The 24750-nt window shown below is 44.2% G+C and overlaps 1 protein-coding gene across 1 annotated transcript; it reads right to left on the minus strand.

The window, feature by feature from the left end:
* Positions 1-319: 319 nt before the first annotated feature.
* On the minus strand, positions 320-24224 carry LOC121349824 (alpha-2-macroglobulin-like; the record flags this gene model as incomplete). Its single annotated transcript, XM_041460589.1, has 27 exons — positions 24029-24224; positions 22203-22386; positions 20983-21142; positions 20058-20110; positions 19520-19540; positions 19002-19170; positions 17694-17778; positions 16790-16913; positions 15230-15344; positions 14881-14990; positions 14224-14382; positions 12571-12798; positions 12183-12246; positions 11578-11720; positions 10763-10912; positions 9935-10105; positions 9196-9343; positions 7396-7504; positions 6853-7081; positions 6457-6583; positions 5713-5834; positions 4407-4458; positions 3825-3908; positions 3264-3440; positions 2699-2783; positions 1374-1530; positions 320-388 (listed from the first exon to the last, which is right to left on the minus strand). Coding segments are annotated over exons 1-27 (3384 nt in total), but the record flags the coding sequence as incomplete, so codon positions are not given.
* Between the last annotated feature and the right edge of the window lie 526 nt (positions 24225-24750).

The raw sequence follows: 24750 nt of genomic DNA on the forward strand, positions 1-24750 counted from the left end.
CCATGCTCTCCCCAGCCACCCGTGCTCCGGGGGGACACAGGGCTGTAGGGCTGGCTGAGGAGCAGAAGCAAACACTGGGACCATTCCCCATCCTTGGGGAGGCTCTGCTGCTGGGGAAATCTGTGCACAGGGTTGAGGGAATGCTGGCTGAGGTCTTGGAGAGAAGTAGCATTAAGTCTAAAAACTTGAAGTTTGTAGTCAGTAAAAGATAGTAAATTATTCAGTCCCATTTTTAGCAGAGCCATGGTAGTTTTGAGTCCCAGATTTTTGCTCTATGCAGCCAAAATTCTCCATGCCTGTGTTTCTGCCCCATCCTCACCTTTTCCAGGTATAGCAGAACGTGGTTGGTGTTCAGCTCTGTGCGCTCAATAACAGGGTGGCCTTCCAGCTGAAGAAAGAAAACCAAGAGGTCACTGCATTGAAGGAGGTCTCCCTGTGTCCCTTGCACAGCCCTGTGGGTGAGTTGTACTCTGGATGAAATACTGCAGTACTCAGGGAACTAAGCCAGCAGCACAGAGCTGCCTCCTGGGTGTGCCACACAAATATCATGGTCTCCAGCCCTCCCTTCACCAGGCTGGCTGAAGAAACACAACCTGGCTCCAGAAGAGCCTCAGCACTGGATCAAACACAGTGATGGAACAATTAAACGAAAATACGTTCCTTCTGGCTTGCTAGTTGTGCACCACTTTATTTTCCAGTTCATGCACCTAATCAGCATCTCAAACAGTCACCCAACACCTAAAGGGTCACAATGTTACAAGATGTTTTTAGATCAGCAAAGGGAAAAAGGAAACAGCACTATTTTTGAACGCACTGTGCACAGACAATGTTTATGGGGAGCTGTTGGGACACAGTGAAAATAAAAGTGCCCATCATCAGTCTAAAGAAAAAATTACTTATTATAATTTTTTCTTAGACTGATCACGTCGTCTCCCCTTGTGCTGGCTTTAAGCCATGTATGAAAAGAGGATACTGTACACATCAAATGTGCAAATGACAGTGACAAAATGAAGCTGTAGCTATGTCGCTCGCTACAGACATTCAAAAGGTGACATGAATATAAGAAAGTGGATGTTTTCTCTTTGTATTCAGCACTGGTGATGCTGCACATTGAATTCTGCACTCAGTTTTGGACCCCTCACTTCAGACTTTGGAGCAACTCCAGAGAAAGACAATGATCCTGGAAAAAGGACTGGAATGTAAGTCTTATGAGGAGTGGCTGACGGTACTGAGAGTGTGTAGCTCCCTTCCCAGCATTTGCCATTGGCATGGGAATATCCCCTCTCCCTCTGTGCTCACAAAGCTCAACTAGCCCCATATGACATATGGCCAAGTTCTAGCCTCACAAAGAAACAACCAGGCAGTCTTGCTACCTTCATGGCATTGTTCAGGAGTGTCCCAGAACTCTGGAAACAGCCGTTCTCCTTCTGTTTGTAGGACAGCCAGTGCAAAGCATCCTGGATGTGCTTCTCCTCTATGAAGATGTGATGCCGGGCCTGGGCAAAGGACTTGAGGACAAAGGCTGTGAGCCTGAAAGTGAGAAAAAGAAAGGGCCTGAGCAGGCCTGTTGCCCATTTCACTTGAGAGGGCCTATGTGCACTTCATCTATCTGGAAACATGCAAGAGGGCCTGGGAAACTGTGGGCCAATTAGTCAGACCATATGTATATTATATCCTCACCTCAAAAACTTTTGTCAAAAAATTGTTTTCCACTTTTATTTTGGTCCCTCATTTTTGGCTCAAAAAACCCTGTGATCTCTTTGTGTTGAGGCTACCGTTCGAAGGACAATGATTTGTCTTTGAAAAAATCTCTTTGAAAAATATCAGTAATTGCATGCCAATTAGCTAAATATGGATAACAGAAGTACTCAAAATTACAAGGAAGAATAATTAAATTCCTGCAAGCTCATGGTCTGCTGGTAGAACTCTTAAAATGTAAATCCATGCTTCATGGATTTCCCAGAACTCCCCTAGAATTTTAAAGTAAAGCAGAACATGTTAAAAGAGTTTTTGTTAAGAGTTGTTGCAAGCAGTTATGGAAAAGAAGCAGGCATGTGGTAAAAAGCCAACATACTGTCAAAAGCCCATTACCATTTCAGAAACTAAAAGTAAACTAAGGGTGATGAGTTCTTCCATTATTATCCTTACTTAAAATTGAAAACACATGGCAATGATATACAGGACCAAGTCAAAACTTTTAAATAAGTCAAAATGGCAACACACATGCTCCTCCAGCCTGTCTTTGCTCAGTAGCTTACAAACACTTGGAAAAAAACAGTCAGCACTGCTCTTGGATTATCAACTTTTCCACTTGTGTTTCCTCATATGTTTCCATATGGAACCATCTTTTCAAGCAGACTTCTCAGCAGATGCTAGTCTAGAAGAGCTGCCACTGCAACTTTTCAGCCTTCTTCAGTCAGGGTGTTAAATCCCTGCTCCGTTCTTCCCCATTTTATCTCTATCTCCTTTTTGTCTGTAATGGTCCTTGAAGCCACTGGTGGGAGGAAGCACTTCAGCCATAAGCTGGCTGATGTAGCCTATTTATTAAGAAGGAGGCAGCATAGAGATCACACCAGCTCTGGAAAGCCTGCTGGTCTACAACAGCATTTCTTATTTCCTGTCAGGCAGTATTTATTATAAATGTGTGGGTGAGAAAGAGGAGCATGTTGGAGATGCATAGATGGCATTGAAATCTCACCAGGTGTTCCCTGGTTGGCCATAACGTTGTCCAAAGGTACTGTAAGAACCATCTTGGTGCTTGTAGTTCAGCTGCCTCTGATAACCTGCAATAGAAAGATAAGGCAAGATTCAGATGCAAGAAAGAGTCTGCTGAGGGATAGGGAAATAGAAAAATAGCTCCACCAGCAAAAGCAATTGAGAGAGGCATAGGTCAGTTCTATCCTAACCAATATGAAGTGCTGGTACATCCCCACCTCCATGAACGAGGAAAAGCAACACCTGCCTTTCTTCAAAAGGATGGCAGGACCTATAAATGACAATGAATGAGTGACTGTAGCAGTGACAACTCTGCACTCCATTGCCACCTCATGAGAAAAGTGCTTGCAATGATCAGGTACAGTAATGCTTAAGCAACACAAAATAATAAAGAAAAAAGCAGCAAAGGGCCCCCTCAGGCATACAGCAGAGACCATCTGTGTATGAGAGAAGACCTCTTTCAACACCTGGCCAGCATTGACAGACCTACACCAGGCAGGATCTAGAAAAAAAGCCAAAGCAGAAGCAAAATCCATGTCCCAGCTCACCGCTCACTAAGTATCCAGTGGCCTTGGATTTGATCTCCTCACTCAGCTGCCCTGTCTTATTCAGATAGTCCAGGACGTAGATGTTGGGTGCAAACAGAACCATGTTCTGCTCCCCACAGCCAAAGGGCATCTGGAGGAGCTGGTGCAGGTTCTGCATGGCAGTGCCCATGATGTCACCTGAGGAGCAGGAGATACCAGAGGGATGTTAACAATATTTAGGGCTAGCTGTCAGAATCAGGGAAGCTACTGAATGACAGATGCAGGAGATATCAGAGAAGAATAAAAGATAATCTGGATTGATAAAGATCCTGGAGAAAAACACAGAACATCAGAGAAAAAGAAAAAAGGGAAATGAGAGAAATGAGGGTAGTGAGAAGACAGAAAAAAAGGCTTGCAGAAAGGGAAAAGAATTAGCACACACAGACGGGAAATGCTCAGGACAGACAAGATTAATGACAAGAATGAGCTGTGCTGGAAACCAACAGAAAAAGCTGTGAGGTAGGAGGTCAACACAAGGAGTCAGAAACAGCACATGGTTCTACTGTCAGGCTGTTAACTCACCCAACACTGAGAAATATGCCCTGCCTGAGTCTTGTACCACATTTTCAGGTAGCAACAGGGAAAACTCCTCTTTCACAGGGACTCCTGAGAAAGAAATTACCCAAACAGCTTGAGTGCAGTTCCAAGAAATGATTAACGGAAGGGGAGGGGGTGCAACAACAGGAACTCTTCATTTTAGAAATGCCCTGATTTCAGTTACTTCATCTTTCCCTGGCTGGAACACAATCTCTGCACGAAAACCACTCCCAGCCACTCCTAGGCACTGCAAATCATGTGTCTACAACTTCCTCCTGAGTGTGCAAGAAAACAAGAGGACTTGTAACTCCAGTGCTGGAACTAAAGAGAGCAGGGATGCAAACAGCCATGCTAAATCTGTCCTAGCTCATACCCTGATGCTTAGGGAGGATGGACAATTCTTTAGGCCTTTCTTCTGTCTTATGTCCCAAACTCCCTACCAATGGGGCATGTTTTGACTACCCAAAAATGTCAGACTACATGGAATATGACAGAGAAAGGCCTCCAACACCCCACCCATCAAACCACACAGGAACAAATAGAGAGTGTGCAAAGAGTGGGCTTTACCTTTTACACAGAGCACAGAATTCTGGGTTGTTTCCTTCTCAACTCCTTCAGGCTTGGATGAGATGAAGGAAAACAAGAGAGATGAGAAATTAGTGAGATAGGAAATATAGACAAGAATCCTCACAAGGACAGAGGGATATGTAAAAAGAAAAATGAGGGAACTGAAGAAGGAAAGGCAGTCACAAACATTCCCTGAAATATAGAGCTCTGAAATAATTTAAGCAAATAAAAGAAATGTGATCCTAAATGACTGGTGTTGTATGTGGAGGAAGGACAGGAAAAAGAGAGGAGAACACTGCAGGACCATCAAATGGATGACCTGCAACTATTGCACACAGTGAGAGAGACACTTAACATCCTTGTGACAAAGGGACTGCAGCATTACAGGGGCCTGTGCTGAAGAGAAGTCTGCAGTGCTATTTATTGTAATGCTGCAGATGCTTTAGGAGAAAAAAATTGTGCATGCAAACAACTGAAAGGGAGGATGTAGTACACTGTAGTATCTGTTGACACTACTGATAGCACATGGTGGGCAAACATCAGGGGGTTTTATGATACAGAGGAAAGCTCAGAACATAGAACCTCACTGCCAGATTACCACCCTATATAATAAACTAACGATTTCCTGTAAAGGCTATCCAATACTGCCACATAGTATTTCCTTCTGTTCCACATCACATCAGCAACTCTTCCTGCCACAGGAAATGGGTAAGCTGTAAAATTTCGACATGATTTCATGTGTAGTTTTAAGGTGATTTCTTTACAGTCATCAAATTCCCATAGGTGCTTGTGAACCCCTCCCCTTCATCCTGGTGCCAGTCTTTGTTACCAAACCGAAATTGCAAAACACTCAGCTAAAGATGCAGTTTGCTTCGCCACTTAATTAGCTGAGAGGCAGCATGTGCTGACTGGCACATTTACAGGGGGTGTGTCAAAAGAAGGAGAGAGTCTGTAAAGAAAGAGGTGACAGATGGGAGCTAAAGGGAAGGATGGATTGCAGTAGGAGTCCTGTTATAGTAGAAGACAGGGCAAGATAATGCACCAGGAGACACAAGGCACATTATTAAGCTGAAGTCTTTATGCAGCCCTGCCAAAGTACAAAGATGATGTAAAACAATCATACTGCCATGCTGCATAGTGATGCCATAAAACCATAGACCAGGCCAGGTTAGAAGGGATCTCAAAAGATCATCTGGTCCAACCTTTAACAAGAAAGGGAGCTGGATGAGATTATCTAGCATCCATCCAGTTGTACCTGTACTGTGTAAGCTAAAGGCTCAGTCCTCCCTTCCCACAGCCCACGTACCTCCACCAGCAGCTGTCTGATGACCGTGTCCTTACGCCCTTTCTCAGGGGTCTCCACAATGTAGTTCCCGCAGGGCTGCTGGTTCTCTAGGGCCTCGGTGGTCACTGAGAGCTCCACCTGCCCTGGAGGAAACAGGGGTCAGTCAGCCCTGCCAGGCAGACCTGGGCAACGGGATTCACTGCTATGTTCAGGAGTTTCAATTTGCAGGCTCATGGATGGAGATTTCTGTCACAGCTGGGCCCTGCTTTTTTCCCACAAAAAGATCTCTGCATGAGCTGTGCTGTCATTGAAAGGTGACTCTCTTTTAGGGACTCTTTCACAGAACCTAGGACACCACAGAGCTGAGTGCAACCAGCCCCACTGCCATTCAGCACATCGCTGCCCTGCATGCACACCAAAGCTGCTACCACACCAACAGTGAAAGCCAATGTGAAGATCCCATGTCCTCCCTAATCTCTGGGAGGAAAGGAGCTAGCAGAACATCTCTGCTGGCCAGCAATATCTCTGGCCTCAGGAGATGATGTCCAAGGGCTATAAGACTTGATGATACCACATGTGATGCCAGACACACAGTTGGACCCCATGAATCTCCCAGTCTTTGCCTCCCAAATATCAGTCTTTGCCACCCAAATCAGCAACTGAAGTTCTTCCCAGGAAAATGTGTTGCTCTAGTATCCAATACTGAACAGGGAGAACAACACAAAGAAACCCTTCCTACAGTTTTCAGCACCCTGAGACCTTTACCTAGAGATTTGGGAGTCACCAGCCAAGCCACGGTTTTCCTCACATTCTCACAGAGACAATGAGATTCTTTCTGCTTTTCCACCAGAGTAGCCAGGAAATGAGTAGACTGTGCCAGAGTCACACTGACCTGTCAGTTGTAGAAAGAGGTGCAATTAAGAAAGGGTGATCATGTGAAACAGGGAGCTAGGAAGCCATAGAAACAGCTATTTCTCCAGCAGCAAAGGAGCAGGGAACTGGAGTTGTGGGTTCTGCATTTGGAGTATATAGGAGAAATAACATAAAAAGTTTGGGGCAAAGGGTCTAGGGCTACTGAGAGATAAGATAAGAAGGCTAGGCGAAGGCAAGGGGTGCACAAGAAGGTACACAGCTACAGAGGGTAATTTTAACCTCCCTTACCCTGATGCAGGCAGGCAGGTAGTTGAAAACGGTGGCTTTGAGCGTGAAGGACTCCCCACGCACCACAGAGTAGGGCATGGTGAGCTCGACAAAGAAGGGCTGGAAGGCTCTGAGGGACACTGTCGGGGACAGGCCAAAGCCCGTGTCTGCTGAAGTGCAGAATGCATTGGCTTTCCACTCGGTGATGGTGTCAGGGATGGTCACTTCTAGATCAGCTTTTCCCTCAGAGCTGGTGAAGCAGACAGCAAGGACAGAGGGATCAATGTTACAGCATTTTGGTGACTACTTGCACCCCATTTGGCCTACTGAACAGTATCTGCTGTGTGAATGAAGGGACACGGTACATTTGCTACTCTAGGACCGCTCTACATCTTCTTCCAGTCCACTCTTTGGACAAACCTAACAATGGCTGAAAGTAACTTCATCTCAGAGGATTGCCAAATGGTCTCTGCAAACAATGAAGGACAAACACTTTGGGACTCATGTTTTCATCTTATAAACCCAATTTTATTAAAAAGGAATGAGGTAGCCCAAGGTACTCACCTTATAGGTACTAAACTCCAAATCCAGGTTTCTGGGAAATACTTTCGGACTGTCTCTGTCACCTCTTCAGGAGTGCTTAACTGGTTAGAATGTCTCTCTGACAGAATGCCTGAATGTGGTGAGATGAAAAATAAATCAACTATTGATAATTCCAAACAAGCAAGACCTATATCAGCATCATGCTTCAGTCTGAGAAAGTGTCAATCAGAAGCAGAAGCTTGTGGCTGTAGTGAGCTATGGTACCAACAGCAGTGGAGTTTCAGGGCCAGGGCTTATTGGCAAGAAGACCTAGCCTTCCATTATTTTCTGCTGGTCTACAGCAGACTTCAAAGTTGGAAGCCAGCACTTTACAAGATTTTAAAAAAAGGATTTAGACCAAAAGCCTATTTAGGACCTTCCATGCAAGCAGCCTGTTCTCTTTCAGGCACAGCCTTCATATGATGTTCTTCTCCACCCTAATCAGGCCAGCCAGCAATGGAACATCCCTCTGTTGTAATGTTTTTTGGAGGGTCATTGTGACTCAGAGTATCAACTTCCTGTCAAAGCTATGGCCTCCTCAAGAACTAGGCTGAAAATGGTCAAAATAAAAACATGCAGCTGGAATACGGGAAGGGTAGAAAGAGACATTTTAACTAAAACAAATTTTTCACATAAAAAATTTATTCCAAATAAAATATTCTGTGTTTGGGATGAAATTTGTTAAAACATTTTGTTTTACTTTACTTTTCAATAACTGGAAAACAAAGATGGGGTGGGTGGGACTTGGTTTGCACGGCTTTCACAAAGAGAAATGCATCCAAGAAGAAAAAGAATAAAAGTTATTAAGGAAATTCTAATTTTCTTCATCTTTACTTTGCCTAATTGAATTTCTGCATTTAGATAACAATTGAGTAGCCAACAAGTATTCATATTAACTGTGCAACAGGCATCTCCAGAGCCTGAGAAGTCTCAGGGACAGGTGAAAGATGCTATCAGAGCTATCACATTGCTCCTGGCAAAAGTGGCAGGCAGCTCATTTGTGTTTTTCTATTGTGGTATTTCAGTCTTCTTAGTGATGCTTATTTCAGTTTAAAATAATTAAATGGCATCTGTCCTCCATGTTATCAACTTCTGTCAGAAGCTGAAATTGTTTTCAAACCGGACACATACAAAAGCACAGGTTCCAGTGCAAAAGAAAACGCTCTGAATCAGCTATCCAGCTAGAATAACTTAAAAATGCTAAGATATTTTCCTTAATATGAGACTGAAGGATGATAGGGCCAACTCTGTTGCCCAAACTGTTACAGTGTAAGAGCTAAGATAGCCCTTAAAAATAGGATAATAGGATGGGTCCATTTAAGACTGGACTTCTATCGTATATGTCTTACCATGCTAAGATCCCAAAGTCTACCAACTCATCGCTGGAAAATTTGCCATCCACTTCCTAGTTTTGACCATACTAAGACTGGCTGAGTCAATGAGAACAGCCTGAAAATGGTACTGGAGACTCTGTAAGTGATAATCTAGGAATAGAAGCCTACTGTAAAAGCCTAATGAACAGAGAATTTATCAGCAGGATAATATCTCTGCTCTGCCAGTCTTTGAACACTATCTGGTTCTGCTGATTTCTTATGCAGAGTTACCAAAGTTGTCTGTAGACCTACACAACCCACTCAGACGCTGAAATCTGCAAACCCATCAGCTCAGTGCTGCTTCCAAGGTTTCAATTCACAACCACAGCTCTTGTTTAAGTATTCACCCCAAAACACAAACAGGATCTCTGTTGAGAAGAGAAGCGATAACAAAACGGAGTTCCCTTACCGCTTGTCCTCATTGCATACATGGGTGGTGCAGCCATGGCTACAGGTGTTTCTGTGCCAGCTGATGAATGAGGATACATGTGATTACTTGGGCCACAAAACCAAGGTTTCTTCACGTTGGTATTTGTGAAAACCTTTAAACCCATTTCCTATGGGAGAAAAAACAAACATGCTTTTTTGTTACTGAATCCTGTTGATGTTTACACAACAGACTTGATTTGCATTTTACTGCCTCAAAATGGAGAAGATGTTACTGTGTATGGATTGGACCTTGAGATGATCCCCTGATCCTTGGGTCTGATTGCCTGGATGGCTCAGAGAGATAATAGGATATATCTCCTCTTTTTCTAGGACACTGATTCCAGTCCAATTTCAGCCTAGGGGTCAGGATTAGCCAGGAAGTAGATATAAAGTTTTCTCTCTGGAATGAAATATCTGTGGCTACAATGCAGCTCAAGGACAATACAATGCAGCTCAAGGACATACTGATTTATGTCTTTATTTATTTCTTACTGTAAGAAAACTTTGAGACCAATCCCTTTTCCACCAAGTGTGAAGCATATCTGGCAAGACAAGTAAAGCTTATGACCCTCACTGGATATGCCTCTGGATAAAAAGAAGTGTCAGATCATTCAGATGCGGAAACCCTTCCCATGTTAAGTTTCACGATGCCACAGAAGGCTTAAGCATTCTCAAACATTCTTCCACTCCACTCCCTAACCAGGCCAGGGGGGCTATACCTTTAGGATGCTGTACGTGTCCTCTTCATTCACCCCCATTACTGGGACATAGGTGATCCCATCCCGAAGTATTGGCTCCACAGTCACGCAATTCCACTGGGTCTCCTCCAAGGGTACATTTGAATCATAGACATAGCCATGGAATTCCTTCACTGGAAGTAAGTCATACACCTTGGCAGAGAGAGAGTATTTGGCATTTTAGTGTCCATTGTTATGAAACACAACTGAGGGAGTTGGATGCAAGCACCATAACAGTCACATCACCAGCTCATACATCCACATTGCCACGGTTCTCCCTGTGCTGAGAGCAATAAGAGTTTGGGAATCAAAAAAAGTATCAAAATTTGGAGATACTGACTCTTTTCTTTATGCTCTGCATGTTACTCTGGTTATTATGGTTCAAATATGTAAAAAATTACATTGGCCAAACCATCTGCAATATCTTGTCCTTACTCAGGGATTGTCATTTTCTGCTTGGCAAAAAGCAAATAAACTCTTTGACACTTCCAGATGCTACCCCAAGAAAATTAATCCATGCATGAGGAGAATAACTGAAAAATTATCATCAAACACACAACAGCATTTGGCTTTGGCCAAGACAAGCAGGCCCCTTAAAAGGGCTTTCTCACTGCCATCCCTAAAATCACACAAAACCCCTAAGAAACAACTGCTGCCCAGTTCTCATCTTTTTGCCCACTGGGGGAAGATGAGAAGCAGCACAGGGGAGCCTCCCTGTGTCAGCTCTGACAAGAGGGACTGTTCCCTGCTTCCACTCCAGCAGTGGCTGCTCTTGCTCTGAGCAGGCTCTGACTTGTTCCACGAACTTACAGAGGTGGGTGACAGGTCAGCCTCTGGCTTCATGAGGAGAACACTCTTGTCCACAGCACGCACAGCACAGAGGGAGTTCGGGGAGGCCCGGAACTGCAAGTGAGCATCTGAGGAAGGCAGGCCTTCCGAAGGGGAGAAGCTTAAGTCCACCTGTAACCACAGGAAAAGCTACGTCACAGATGCCCTACTCTCACAGGACTTTTCCTTCCAGTTGAGTGCATTCAGTTCTAACTTTACAAGGTCCCCATATGCATGCACACTTCCCTCTACACTTCCTCTGGGCTACTGTTCCCTTCCAGCAGTGCCAGGGGAATCAGCACCAAGAGTTCTTGGCAACTTCAAGCATCACAATTGCTCACAAAATTTTTAATGTTGTGGGTTTTGTGGTCATTGTGAGTGTGATGAGACAATCCCACATAGGAGCGAGATGTGATCAGACAGTAGAGCATGTCCTTGAACTATGTCCAGTCACTGTACTGCACCCAGAAACCATATGTGAAGAGAAAATAAGCTTGCAAAGACCTTGCTGTTGTTCCTTTTTTCTTAGCCAGGACCATCTGCAGGATCAGCAGTTTGACCAGTTGATAAAGGGGGCTTTATCAGTGTAGCCTCTGCTAGCACTTTTTTTCCAGCAGTTGATCTCCTCCAGGTTAGCACAAACCAGTGTAAGCAGTGAAGCTACCTACAACAATTGGGATGTTGCCTGTCCAGTGTTAGTGAACTTAAAGAAATTAGCTTAACCAGGCTGAATCTAAATAAGTGAGCTTGAACACACTGCAGTCTGGTGGCTGCTCCCTCAGGAAGTGGACACTGACTTTATTGTTGAAACACAATTCTGTGTGGAACTTGGCTGAATCAGCAATCACCTCCTTGCTGGAGACCGTGGTGTAGACAAGCACTTGGGCCACTGGAGCAATATCAGCTTGTACAGACAGCTGTAGTGAGAAGACACCATTGTCTAGCAAACAAAACAATGGCAAAAAGTTAAGGTGCAAAAAAATTTCTCTTGGAGCAGTCAAAATTCTAGGTTTGACTTTATGCTGAACTTTATCCTAGCCACTATGAAATTCCAGGCATCCAAGCGGGATGAATTGGTGCTCACAGCAATGTGTAAGTCTCCCTGTCTGACTGAAAAGGCCTGTTTTCCAGTGCATAAATATGCTGAATTTTGCTTCAGCTTCTAAAAACAGACTATGAGATGTATCTCTGAGGAGCACTGGAGCCCCAGAAAATGCAGTGTCAGGAGAAAGATAGTGGCACAGGGGATTAGAGCAAATCTGTGAAAAGCCTAAAGGCAGAGAAAATAAAGGTCAAACTTCTTCCAGATCTTAGAGGACATGCACATGTTGATCCCTGCATGTCTGCCACAGTTGCCTAGCCCTCCATAAGAGTGAAAATTTGGTGGGGGAGTGGAACTCACCACTTTCCTTGTCCAAATCCAGAATGTGAGTGCCTCCTTGCTTAATGTTTCCCTTGGCCATCACCTGAATGGAAGGAGAAACATTGTTGTGATTGTGGTTTTGCATTAGCCAAACCTGAAAGTGAGGGACCCTGCAAAGAGAGCAACTGAGCTCTGTTGTCTGCTGCTCACACCCAGCTCTCTGCCTCCCTGTGGCAGAATCCCTGTGCTCACCCAGAGGGTACAGGGACATCTTTACTTTTTTATTCCCAACTCCTCCTTTTTATTTCTAAAGAATGTGTAAAAGATGACAAGAAAGTGTTTAAAGACCACGGCCACAAACCACAGCTTTTATTTCTAACCCCCTATAATTGCCAATGACCTCACTGTACGGCAGGTGCAAACTTACCAGGTAGTAAAAGGTGATTTTCTTCTGCTCTCCTATAGCAGCTGGAGTAAGGATATAATGCACCCAGATCTCTGTGGAGGAGCCACAGCTTAGTGGCTTGGACTTGGGCTCAATTTTGAGGAAGCTATTACTGGGAGAGTAAAAGCGCTTCAGTTGGAGATAACGTTCTCCATAAGATGGAACAGCCCAGGAACGATCATAGCAGAAGATGTTTTTTTTATGAACTGCCTGGAAAAGGAGAAAATACATACACAGATCCTCAAACACAGGTGGCCAAACTGGAGACAAAAATTCATGGCCTAGTATTAAAGCTTTACTATTGTTTTGGTACTGAAGTAACAAGGAAGTCTACAAAATAAAAAATTTAAAAACAAACGCCAACACATGAGTTTGGAAAGTGCAAGACAGGATGGTGGTATCTTTAGCAAATCATTGGGAATTATCTCACTCCCAGAGAAGCTGGGGTTTGTGTCAAACCATCTGAATCATATCAGATTTTTGTTTACTATCAGTGTCACTTTAAGGGCCTTTTACATTAATACCTTGCCCACTCTAATATTCTAGTTAGTCTAAAGGGGAAAAAAGCCAATTTTCATTTCTTTCCTTATCACTGGCACTGAAGAAGGGATAGTGCTGTTCAGATATTACCAGTCCCAAGATCAAGCTACAGATGCTATGGAAAAGAAGGACAATCTCCAACTAATAATTCAAAACCTAAACTGAATAGAAGTTTAGGAGGAAAGAGTTCAGAGCCTCTTAAAAATGAGAGCAAGGGGAAGAACTTTCACATTTAGAAGGGCGCTTCAGCAATTGATGTGCCTCAAGTGCCCTTTTTTCTTTATCTTTCTCATTATTTGGCAATCCTTGCCTTTTCTTTATACTGCAAAAATCTGAAAACTTCAGCTATCTAGTAGTAACTTCTGGAAAATTTTTAATGGTTTTAGTCTGTGACAAGGGAATTGTAGGGAGTAGAGCAAATATAATTCCAGACATAAATATTCTCCCCTACTCCAGGATGTGATATTACAAAATATGCATATTACACAACAAATTGTGCTTCCCACTAACAAAAAGATGCTCAGCAGCACCTGCTTGTCCCAGACAAACAAATTCCACAACAAACCAAAACAAAGCAAAACTAAAGGAACAAACAAAAAAAAGCCCAACTCCCCCCACACACAAAAGAAAAAAAAAAACAAAAAAAAAAAAAACCCAACTCCCCCCCACACACAAAAAAAACCCCCCAGGAGCTGTACTTAGAAACTTGAAAAAAAAAAAAAAAAAAAAAAACAGGAGCTGTACTTAGAAACTTGGAATACTAAATTAAACTCTGAGATGTGCAGATGGGAGACAGACCCACTCTTGATTAGATAGGGCTGGTGATGTCTTGGAGCAGAATGGACTATTATGATCTCTTGATGTTCCTTCTAACCCTGTATTGCAATTGCCAAGCAGAAATCAGATATTTACAAGTGCAATTGTGACCTAGAACCTCAGTCTGCTGTATGACTATTTCCACCAAACTGGTGTCAAGGTTCACACAAACAATAAGGAACAATAATCTAACTACTTTTGCATATATAGTATAAATTTTAGAGCTTCCCCTCCAGCCCTGTGGGGGGCTTCATTATCTTCTCTGTCCAAAGGACTTACCCTAATTCCAACATTTTCCAAGGCCAATGAAGAAGTGTTTAGAGCAAACTCTGCCACACCCTCTTCATTTGTTGTATAGTTTTGTTCCTGTCCTCCTTGAAGAGAAATTCTCACAGTTTCATTGGCGATTGGAGCATTAGACCCATCTACTAGTTTCACCTGGAGGAGCAAAACCAGTTCAGTTTAGAAGGAGAGGGATGGCTACCCCTTGAACAAGAATGGTAGAACACCGAGGTAAAGACACTGAGCCTGTGTCAGACAAGGAAGCCTCAACAGCTCTTTACATGTATCTCTTTCAGAGACAGCTGCAAACTTTCTGAATACTACTTCTCTGACTCTTTCTTATCTCTGCCTCTGGGTCAGAGAAGTGGATGTGGAGAATGACATGCACTCACACCCCTGAAGCCTCCAATTAAACAGGTGACTGGAGGAGGAGAATTTTAGTGGACTGGAGAGGCAGAGGCACAAGGACAGAATGGAGGCTGTGCTCTCAGTGGCTGTTCCCCAGTTTGAGAGCCTTCAGAGGAAAGGAGACCCACAGGGATTAGCAGCACTGAGGTCCAGCACCCTTGCAGAGTTGGGACATACATCTCACCAGAAGGTTCAGTGGCATCATTGCTTGGCACTCATGGCATTCCATTCTCATGGTTTCCCTACCTGCCCAAAGAAGGGGACTCCTCGCTTGTAGTAAGTATCTGAAAGCTCAAATATGATTCTGCTAATGGTGGTTGTGATCTCAGAGAAGCTTGTTCCAGTCAACTCCACTCCTGCAGAAAGAAGCATGAAGAACTAATTTGCCTCTGCCTGACCAGAATTCCTTTTACCCTAGGCCAACCCTCCTTTGCTGGACAAACTCTTTGCTTGATAGTCCTGGACTAGAGGCAGGAAAACTCAAAGATTCCAGAAGAGAGAGAGTCTGCTTTTATCCCTCATTCCTACTGGGCAGGCTCTTCTGCTGGTCTCTCCTGGGCCCATTACATGGCTTTTTCATCCAGATGATCCATACCTGTATCCTCCTCTTTAATCTTAGCCTCTACACGGAGCTTATTCTCATATCCGCCTCTCTTGAGCTGGAATAATTTGGTCTTTACCACTTCAGAAATGCAGCCATAGATGTCTGTCTGTTGGAGGAAAACAAGACCATTATATTCTCATTTATACAATGCTTATTCAACTTAATGAATCCATCACTGTGTGTTGCTCTGAACTGAAAGAGAAGCCCATAAACTCACAGATAATCTACCTCTGTTGTTATCAAAACTTGAAAAAGACACAAATAACTTAGCAAAAAGCATATTGAGTTATTTACAGCAACATTAGGAAAAAAGAGTTTGCAAACTAGACAATTTTTGTGTATGTTTGTGAAGCTTGAAGCTGCCAACACTTGGTACGAGTGCATAGGGAATTAGTCACTGTGTGTCACATAAGAAATGTTTGTCAGGCATCAGGCTTGTTAGAAAATAAAGCTGCTTACTTAAAATGTGTAAGCCATATGAGTGATACATAAACCAAAGCCGCTGTATTTGTAAAAAGAGGATGACAGCTGGAAAAGTATTTCCAAAGCTTGCCACCTCTCTTCAGCAAATTCATGTACAAGGCAAGTCTCCACAGAAGAGGTGCCTAGAACAGAGGTTAGTGCCACAGTACTTATATTTTCTTTTGACATTTGTAGCTACAGTAGTGGCAGAGGTAGCTGTAGACTTATGTGGCTCATGCTGTAGCAGAGTCCAGGGACCACAAGAACATCTTCTAAATGCTTTCATCTCTTGGCAGATTTCCACAAGCTATTACTCCAACTTCTGCCAATTAACCCAGTATTGTTGCACCTGTCTGTGCTCCAAACACCTTTCAGTTTTGCTCTTGCCAGGTAAAAGGTGAAAAAAGTGGGGTTTTTTTCTGTCTCTCTTTACCACTGCAGCTAAACCCATATTTCTTTCCCTCTTGCTCAAAATGCATCAGCCTCTCTCCTGGTTTCTGCTCCTTTCCTTCCTCTAACACCAGCTTCTGTCCCCACACACAGTCTCCAGTGTAAGCCAACTCCAGCTCTGTTCTCATTGCTCATGGCTTTTCTATCCTTGCTCCTACAGTATCTACATCCATCTGACCTTTCTGTTATTTCTTTCAGCTCTTAATTCTCCATCAGATTCCAGCCTTTACACACACTGCTCTCACTACTCAGACCTTCCCCCTTATTTTTACCTTTCACATTTCATCTTGCACCCAATCTTCTCTCATCCTTCAGCCTTCCTTAAAATACATGGATTTTCACAGAACCATAGAGTCACAGAAGGATTTTGGTTGGAATGGGGCTTAAAGGCCATCTAAGTTCAATTCCCCTGCCATAGGAAGGGTCATCTCTCAATAGACTAGACTGCTCAAAACCCCATCCAGCCTGGCCTTGAACACTTTCCAGGGATGGGGCATCCACAGCTTCCCTGGGCAACCCATGCCGGTGCCTCACCACACTTCAACACTAAGTTTGTACTCAGAGCAAGCCTGTGCCTACAAGGCATGCTGAATAGCACTTTCTCCAATCACTCTTCCCACCAGAGTAATCCTGACTCACCTGTCCAGAGAACTCCTCACAGACTGCTCTAGACTCTTCACCATAACAGGACACGGCTGCACGTTCATAGTTCCGGCAGACACGGAAGTTCACGAGGCCGGGAACAGGCTTCCCAAATGTGTATCTATGAGCAGGGAGGATTGAAAGGAAAACAGAGACATGAGGAATGTAATAGGGACGTAGAAAAATTACAGGCTCATCCCCATTGACACCAGCTGTCTTCCCTAGAGCTGCCTCCCGGATACACAGGGCCATCATAGGAAATAAAAAGCAGAAAGGAATCTGGTACCATATGCTAATGCTGATTTTGTTGAGAGTCCCCCTCATCCTGGAGAACACGTTGCAAGCATCTACCCAACCACCCAATTGTGACAGAACTGGTTTATGCATGTATGAGCACTGGGTCTTTACTCTCACTCTTCAGCCCAAGCCACGGCTCTCCCTACAGGGTGTATGGAACACTGCAAGGTGGAATCCAGTGAGGTGGCCCAAAGGAAAGAGGGCAGCTTCATCCCTTAGGGTTTCCTCTCCACAATAACAAGCAGAAGACACAGCTAAAACATCATTCCTGAGTAAACTGAACTAAAGACCTCATCCCTAGCACTGTAGCTGGTGTGAAATCCTCAATTACTCAAAAAATATTCAAGAAATAATCTCACCAAAAAAAAAAATTTAAAAAAAAAACAATAGATCAAAAATATGTTTCTATAAGTTACACACAACGTGCATCAAACAGTCACTGTTGCCTTTTGTCTAACAGTAGATACAGTCTGCTTGGTCCTGCTGGTCCCCAAAAGGATTGAGAAATATAATAAAGTCTCATCTCTCAGCCTCCCAACTGAACTTTCATCAGCAACTCAAGAAAACACTGAAACCAAGCAGAACTTGAAAGAATGGCACTCACAGTCCACAAACTGTCACCTTCAGCTCCTCATCCAGAATGCTGATCACCTTGGGCATTTTCACTGTCACTTCAAATTTTGGCAGCACTGCAGCAGAACCAAAGGAAAACAGTCTATGTGGTAGGGAATAACATCAGAATGACACATGAAGGCGCTCAGAGGCTGTTCTTACAAATTACCTAAAAACCTTTTACATCTAAATGGTCAGATTTTAGAGGATAAATGGTCAGATTTTAGAGGCTTCTGTCACCTGCACATCCCACTGAAGTCATTGAAAACCCCTGAGCCAAGCATTGTGCCAGGTAAGAAGACAAGATTATTACACCAGCTATTAAAATACAGCAGCTTCATAGGTAACACATGGGTTATCAGTCCCACAGCAGTAGGATACAGTAAAACAGAGAGAAAAATCAGTAGACTTTTCCCACAAATATACAGACTGCAGCCTGGTCTCTGCATTTTCAGAGCATGTAGATCTTATCAGTGTTCAAAACAGGAAGACACCCTGGCTTCTCCAGTGATATATCCCATCCACAACCAGCTGCAGGAGGGGAAATGAATGGTGACTGTCTGGGGAGAACTAGGAGGGAATTCAGGGTGCAGGACAGAGCACAGTCTTGCAACTGGAAGAGATCAAAGCACTTTGAGACTCATCTACCAGGACAGCTCTCTGCTGCATGAGCCAGGCCATGTCAGACCATGTAACAGAGGTTGCAGCTGTCTTGCTGGGGTAGCAAGATCTGCTGCTTGTTATCATGTGCTGGTGTGTACTGGGATACCATTTTTCTAGCCAAGCAGATGGAAATGCCATGGAGGTGAGAGCACCAAAGGCAGGTTAAGGCCCTACAGCATCACACAAGCTACAGGCTTAGCTTGTGGGGCAGAAAAGGCAAGATCTTAATTTACAGTCTAGACTGCCCCAGCCTAGACCCAGACTTATGGTGTGACATTTGACAGGTATGTAGCCAATTGGAGATGGGGCTGTGGCCTAAAAACACTTCAGAAAGGAGGAAAGGCTTGTGGCTGTCAGCACAGACTGATCCAAGCACTTTGCTCCTCCTGATAGGAGCCTTGCTGAGGTGGGCGCTCTGGAGAGCTGCACTCCATGATCTGGGGCTTAGGGAGGAGAGAAGATAGGTCACTCAAGTGCTTCTTCTCCTCCTAAAGACATGATTCTTGGGAGGGAAAGGACACAGAAACAAATTTCCAGCGATGCTGGGCATCCTGGTCAGATCCCCTACACTGTTCAGTTAAGATTTCATGTCCCATGGGACTAACTGTTAGGAACTTGAAACTGCAGTGACAGTTACCATACTCCTCCACAGAGAAAGAGTGCTGAACTTTCTTCCCAGAGGCCTTCTGTGCCACCACGGTGTAGGTGCCTTGGATAGGTTCAGAGGTGAGGTTGAAGAACAGCTGTATAAATCCCATCTCTAACTCTGCGTTTGTCCACTGGTACAGACGATTTTTCTTTGGGTCCTACAGAAAATGTGATCACAAGGAGATTGTGAGAACAATGGGAGTCTGCAATGAGGTCTAGCAAAAGCAGTGAAGGAAGGGACAGCCCCTGTGGTTCAGGAGGCTGCAGGCCAGGAGTGGAGGGCACTAAAAGAGTTTTGGGGGAAGCACACAGCAGGATGACAGGGAAGCTGTAACCTGGGCCCAGGTACATGGTAGCCACCATATGAGTTAAAATTCTGTATAGTTAAATTAACATAATGGACCAGCTTAATACAAAAAATAAACAAGAATCATGTTGAGGCAACTGTTTACTCTGCCCAGGTTGAGGTGCATTAGATGTGAATGTAAATTAAATGTTTGTACATACCTCAATATACACCAGTGGGATCTAGAAAAAGAAGAAAGGAAGCAGCATGTTTAGACAGAGTGCAAGCAACACAGTCAAATGACATGGGCTATACCACATTTCAGGGTAAGAGCTAGTCATCCAATGGGGTAAGGAAAAAAGTTGCTGGTTCATCAGATGGGTCATCAGAGCATTTTGAGTGTGAGAAGACGGGGACAATCCTTTGTCTTAGGCACAAAAGACAGCCAAAATTACTAATTACTAACTATGGATGATCTGCAGTGCTAATAAGAACAGGTGCACATTGTGTTAATGGCAGATTGCTCACTGTTTATACCAGCACTGTCCCTTTGCAGTTTGTCAAACCTTTCCAATAATGCAGAAGGCAGGTTTGTGCAGAAATTTGACAACAGGTCCTGTTAAAAAGATCTAAGGTGACCCAGAATTTTCACAGTTATCTCAGTATACTGAGAGCTCTCCCCAAGAGAGACTATTTTTCCTCCCTTTACCCACATTTGACTTAAGGCCAAATAAGTTGAAAAACAAGTATCACGCTTACCATTTCATTCACAGGTCGGAACTCTTCATCCAGAGAAGCAATTCTGAACAGGACTGATGGAGAAAGACAGTGACGTTCCACCGTGCAATTGGTAACCAGAAAAATCAGTTGCAAAAACAAATGGTATAACAGACAACAGAGTTGTTCTCTTCTAAGGAAATTCCATTTACTAGGATGCTAGGTCATGCTAGAAGGTTGCCCATCTACTATGGTTACATGAATAAGAGGATGTTAAGAGCAAATTCACGGCAGTGTGAACATCTTACCGATCACAGGCATCAGAATCCAATTGATTGGGACCAAAGTTTAATTTAAGTTGCCTTTTTCTACTTTGCATTTTTATGCCAGAATTCACATGGGTCTTCTAATTTTGTTATAAGTAGACTGACTTCCTAGGAAGGATGAATGCAAGCAAATTACTTCAGCACTTGGTTGCAAGTTTGTGTTGGCTCTGGATGGAGAGAGAATTCAGTACCTCTTTTAGGACATTTGTTTTTATCCAGGCCAAATTTAGGAGATCACTGGCCCAGAAGAAATAAATAGCTTACATAATTCTTTCTGTCTTCATTGAGCAAAATCAGCTGCTGCTTTGGAAGCTATTTCATTACTTAGTCTGAGTTTTGGCACTGCTCTCTATAGGATAAATATCCATTTTTTTCCTGGTTTTAATGCAGATCTCCTAACTGCATGGATCACAACAGCAGAACCCACAGTGAGAAAGGGAGAGGGTGCAGGTGCCCCTGATATGTGCATGCACCTAAAGATTCCCCAAATTTTCCCATAATGGAACAAGAAAACATAAGTCTCAGCCATGAGGTTGCAGTTCTGACCCCCTCTGAAAGCAAATGACATCTGGCCAGCATGATCCAACAGTTTTAATACAAATGTTTGTTTCAAATGCATATCTCCACCCCTCTCCTGGTACCTGTCTGTCCGGGCTTGTAGATGGGTTTGTCTGTCTGGATGAAGACCAAGCTCTCAGAGTTCTGGACCACCAGCAACTTGCGGCTGCTAAACTGCAGCGTGGCCCCCTTCACCATCACAGTGAGAAACACGTAGGGTAATGGGAGTCTTGGTTTTGGAAGCTGGAAAGAAGGAAACTGTGTAACAGACCACATTTAAAGGCTTCTTGAACTGAACCAGCCTTCATGAAATGAGAGCTCTAATGTAATCCTGATGGATCCAACACAGAGGTAGGAGGAACAAGAGACTGATTTTTATTTTTCCCATATTCCTACCCATTCCTCCTGCTGTGCAGTGATTGTGCAAGTATTGAGCAGCAAAGGAACTCCTAGCTCTAGCACCCAATTTTTAAAAATTCTTAGTGTCTTGACCAAACCTTTCCATCCTTTTCCTTCTGACATTCACAAGCAATGGAATAGTCTGTCTTCTCTTTCACGTTATGTCCCTAGTCTTCACAGAACATTTCCTTTTCCAAACCAGACATGCCAGACATCTCTACGTCTCTTTCACAAGTGACCAAGTCAGTCTTCAGCCTACATCTGACAAACCAAGACAAAAATGCCAACCTTTTTGGCATCCTGAAGAACAATTCCTCACTCTTCAGGCCAAAGATATAATCTAGGCTCTGAGCTAAATGATCAGGTTTTCCTAGTTGCCTACAACTCATTATAGTCCCTGGGGCTTTCAATTACATTAAATTATAAATGTCCCGCTTTGCTGGTTTGTTTTTGTTTTTTTGGTTTTTTTTTTTTGTTTGTTTTTTTTCAGATACAGGCAGTCACAGCTCTGTGTTCTTACATTAATTCAGTATATACCAGGTGGAAAGTACCTGAGGGCCAGAAGTTCTACCACAATTTGAAGGCACTCAAGTGACAAATCGAGGATGTTGAAGGATGGTATGGAAAGCCATTTCACCAAACAGCCATCAGGAGTGTCAATATACTAAACCCACTTTCTTCTCCTGTCCTAGAAAGGGGGTGGCTTTCTAGGATTCAGCATGTCACAGTCATTAAGCATATTAAGGAGATCTCAGCAGTAAGAGGGTGATGAGGATGGACATGAACACACCTTTAGCCAAGAGCAAGTGAATATCTACATAGTGTTACTCTGGTCATTACTTCTCAGTGCCTTTACATTTTATGCCTGGCACAAAGGACCGTGCCACAAGGACGAGATACTCACAGAGAAAGGGATGCAGGTGAACACGTCTTTCTCTGACACCACGTCATCAATCAAGCTGCTGTTCCCCCACAGGTACTCGAGTGTGGCACTCAGCGTCACAGACTCATTCAGGTAGGTCAGCTGAACGCAGACTTTCTCTTGAGAATCCGTGTGGATCAGATAGGGCACCAGCACGAGGTACTGCCTAGGAACAAGGGAGATTGATAGGTCAGAGGAGCAGGAACAGGTAACAGGAGCTGTGTATAAAGAACAAATAAGCCAATCTGATGACTACAGCTTTCGCTGCACAGGGAGAAGGGCACATTTTCTAAGCATGTAACAAGATTTCCAGCATGTCTGTAGCAGCAGGGGAAAGCAGAGACATCTCAAATATAAAATACCAGAGGAAATCTTACACACAAACATCTGGAAAGTATATGTCTTTCTAGTTTCTGGCACAACAGCAGCACTTCTTCCTGGGATCCTGAATAAAGGCAGGGGGAAACTCAGTTGTCACTTTTGCTAGACACGGTTAGAAGCATTCAGGAGCCACACAAATGCCAGTACCCAGTGAAAAAATTCCATTGACTACACACTGCAAAGCGTCTGTAGCATTACTCTCCTTCCTCACAGAGATTCAAAACCGCCACAGCGTGGTGCCAGATCTTAAGCAAAAACACAAACAACTTTCAGGTTTTCAGGGAAGCAAGGCCCTCTGTCTCAGCTCAACAGGGGATCCCTGCTCAGCTCTGGGCAGCCTCCTTCATTCCCAGGGTGGCAACTTGCCGGTGGCATCCCACTGCCCATTACTGCATCTGGGAATCAAGCCCGATCCACCTAATTCTAACCGTGCTCCCATTTTGGTGGACAAGAACTGGCCTCCAGTGGGTATACCCAGAGCAGCGAGCAGATGGGAGAAGAGCCCTCAACACCTCAGCAGTAAGGCAAAGCATTCCCTTCAGCAGTAGCAGAAGCTATGGCACCTTTTTTTCCAACAGCTGGTCTGCAGGGATCAAGCTCTAGCCCCCCAGATCCCACTGTCTGTTTCCCCTGCATTTGATGAAAGCACTACAGCGCAGCCTTGCTCAGAAATTCCCCTGTACCCCTTGTGATAGGCTCTGTAATGGGTGAGGTGCTCTGTGCTTTGCAGGGGAGGAAGAGACATTGCAAAAAAGCCAAAGGAGAAAGCCTTTGGGATGTCAGGACCCCTCATGCACAGCTCCTACCACACATGCACAAAACACAAATGCCCTTCACATACAAACGGGGCAAAAGTGGGTGAAGGACACTATACCCCCACAAACCTGGACAGTCACAGTCTTACAGTGTCACATTACCCTGGTTGAGAAGGGAATTTTCATTCCATTGGCTGAGCTGAAAAATGTGAATTAAAAAATAAAGCCATTTCTGAGCTATTTGTTCCTTCCTTTTCTTCTCATCATCGTTTTTAAAAAGCCACTCCCAGCTCCTGGGCATTTCAGCCTGGGAGTAGGACAGTCAACCCAAAATTAAACCTTTCATTGTCCTTTCAAAACAGTTTGTCTCTTAAGAAGGCCTCATTGCACAAACATTTATGAAAAGCTGTCTTTCAAAAGAACTAATTTCATGCATAAAACTTTGTTGAAATCCTGTCAATCCCCTGAAGTTTTACTGATATCGCAGTTTCACAGCTTGTTTTGCATCTCTCTCAAGCACTAGAGTTCCTGTTTGTAGAAGGCACTTTACCCAACCTTGGGGTCTTTATTCCTGTATAAAAGAAGTTAGATGGAAGACAAGGGACAAAGAAACAGACACAGGAATACAGCCAAGGTCTCCTGCCTGCCCAGAGACCCCCCAGCATAGCTTACGGCTCTGTGATGGGTGAGGTGTCTCCTGGAAGGAAGAAGAGGAGGAGGAGGAAGATGCTTGATTTGATAAGCAGCCCGTTCATCCCCATGGTACACAGCAGGACGTGGTGAGTCAAGCAGACACTCAGTGTGGTCCAGTGCTGCTCTTAGTCCCCCTCTGCCCTCCCAGTCAGCCCCTTTATACTCTCCTCTGCAAACAGCCCAGGGGCTGGAGGAGATAAGGGCTGGGGGCCAGGGCCCATCCGGAAACAGGGAGAGGCAGCAAGGAGGAGCTGGAACTAGCAGCTCCAAGTCCGGGCAGAAGGCCAGGGCTGGGGGGGAGAGGGAGGGGAGGGTTCCTGGCAGGCCAGAGCTGTGTCTCTGTTGGGGCAGGACAGAGGCAATGGAAGAGGAAAGGCTGTAGCTAAGGAAAGAAGGGTTAACAGCAGAGCATGAGGGGAAGGCCTCCATTTCTGGCAGGGCTCTCTGCATGGAGCTGGACATGGCACTGGCCATGGAGGTTGCTGGAAGAACAGGAGCTGTTTGATTTCCATCAAAATGGGAGCAGGAGATTGAGCTAGGATTTGGGAAACAAGCCTGGGTGTGTCTAACTCCCATTAACAGGTTGTGAAAACAGGGAATGGAAATTGAAAAAACCTTCCCTCTCCACCCACAGTGTTCCCTTTTGCTCCCTGTTCCTGGTCTCATCAAAGCTAATGCCAGGAAAAGGCGCCGCAAAATGC

The sequence above is a fragment of the Pyrgilauda ruficollis genome, unplaced genomic scaffold, assembly GCF_017590135.1.
Source record: "Pyrgilauda ruficollis isolate IOZ18807 unplaced genomic scaffold, ASM1759013v1 scaffold146, whole genome shotgun sequence".
Classification (NCBI taxonomy): Eukaryota; Metazoa; Chordata; class Aves; order Passeriformes; family Passeridae; genus Pyrgilauda; species Pyrgilauda ruficollis.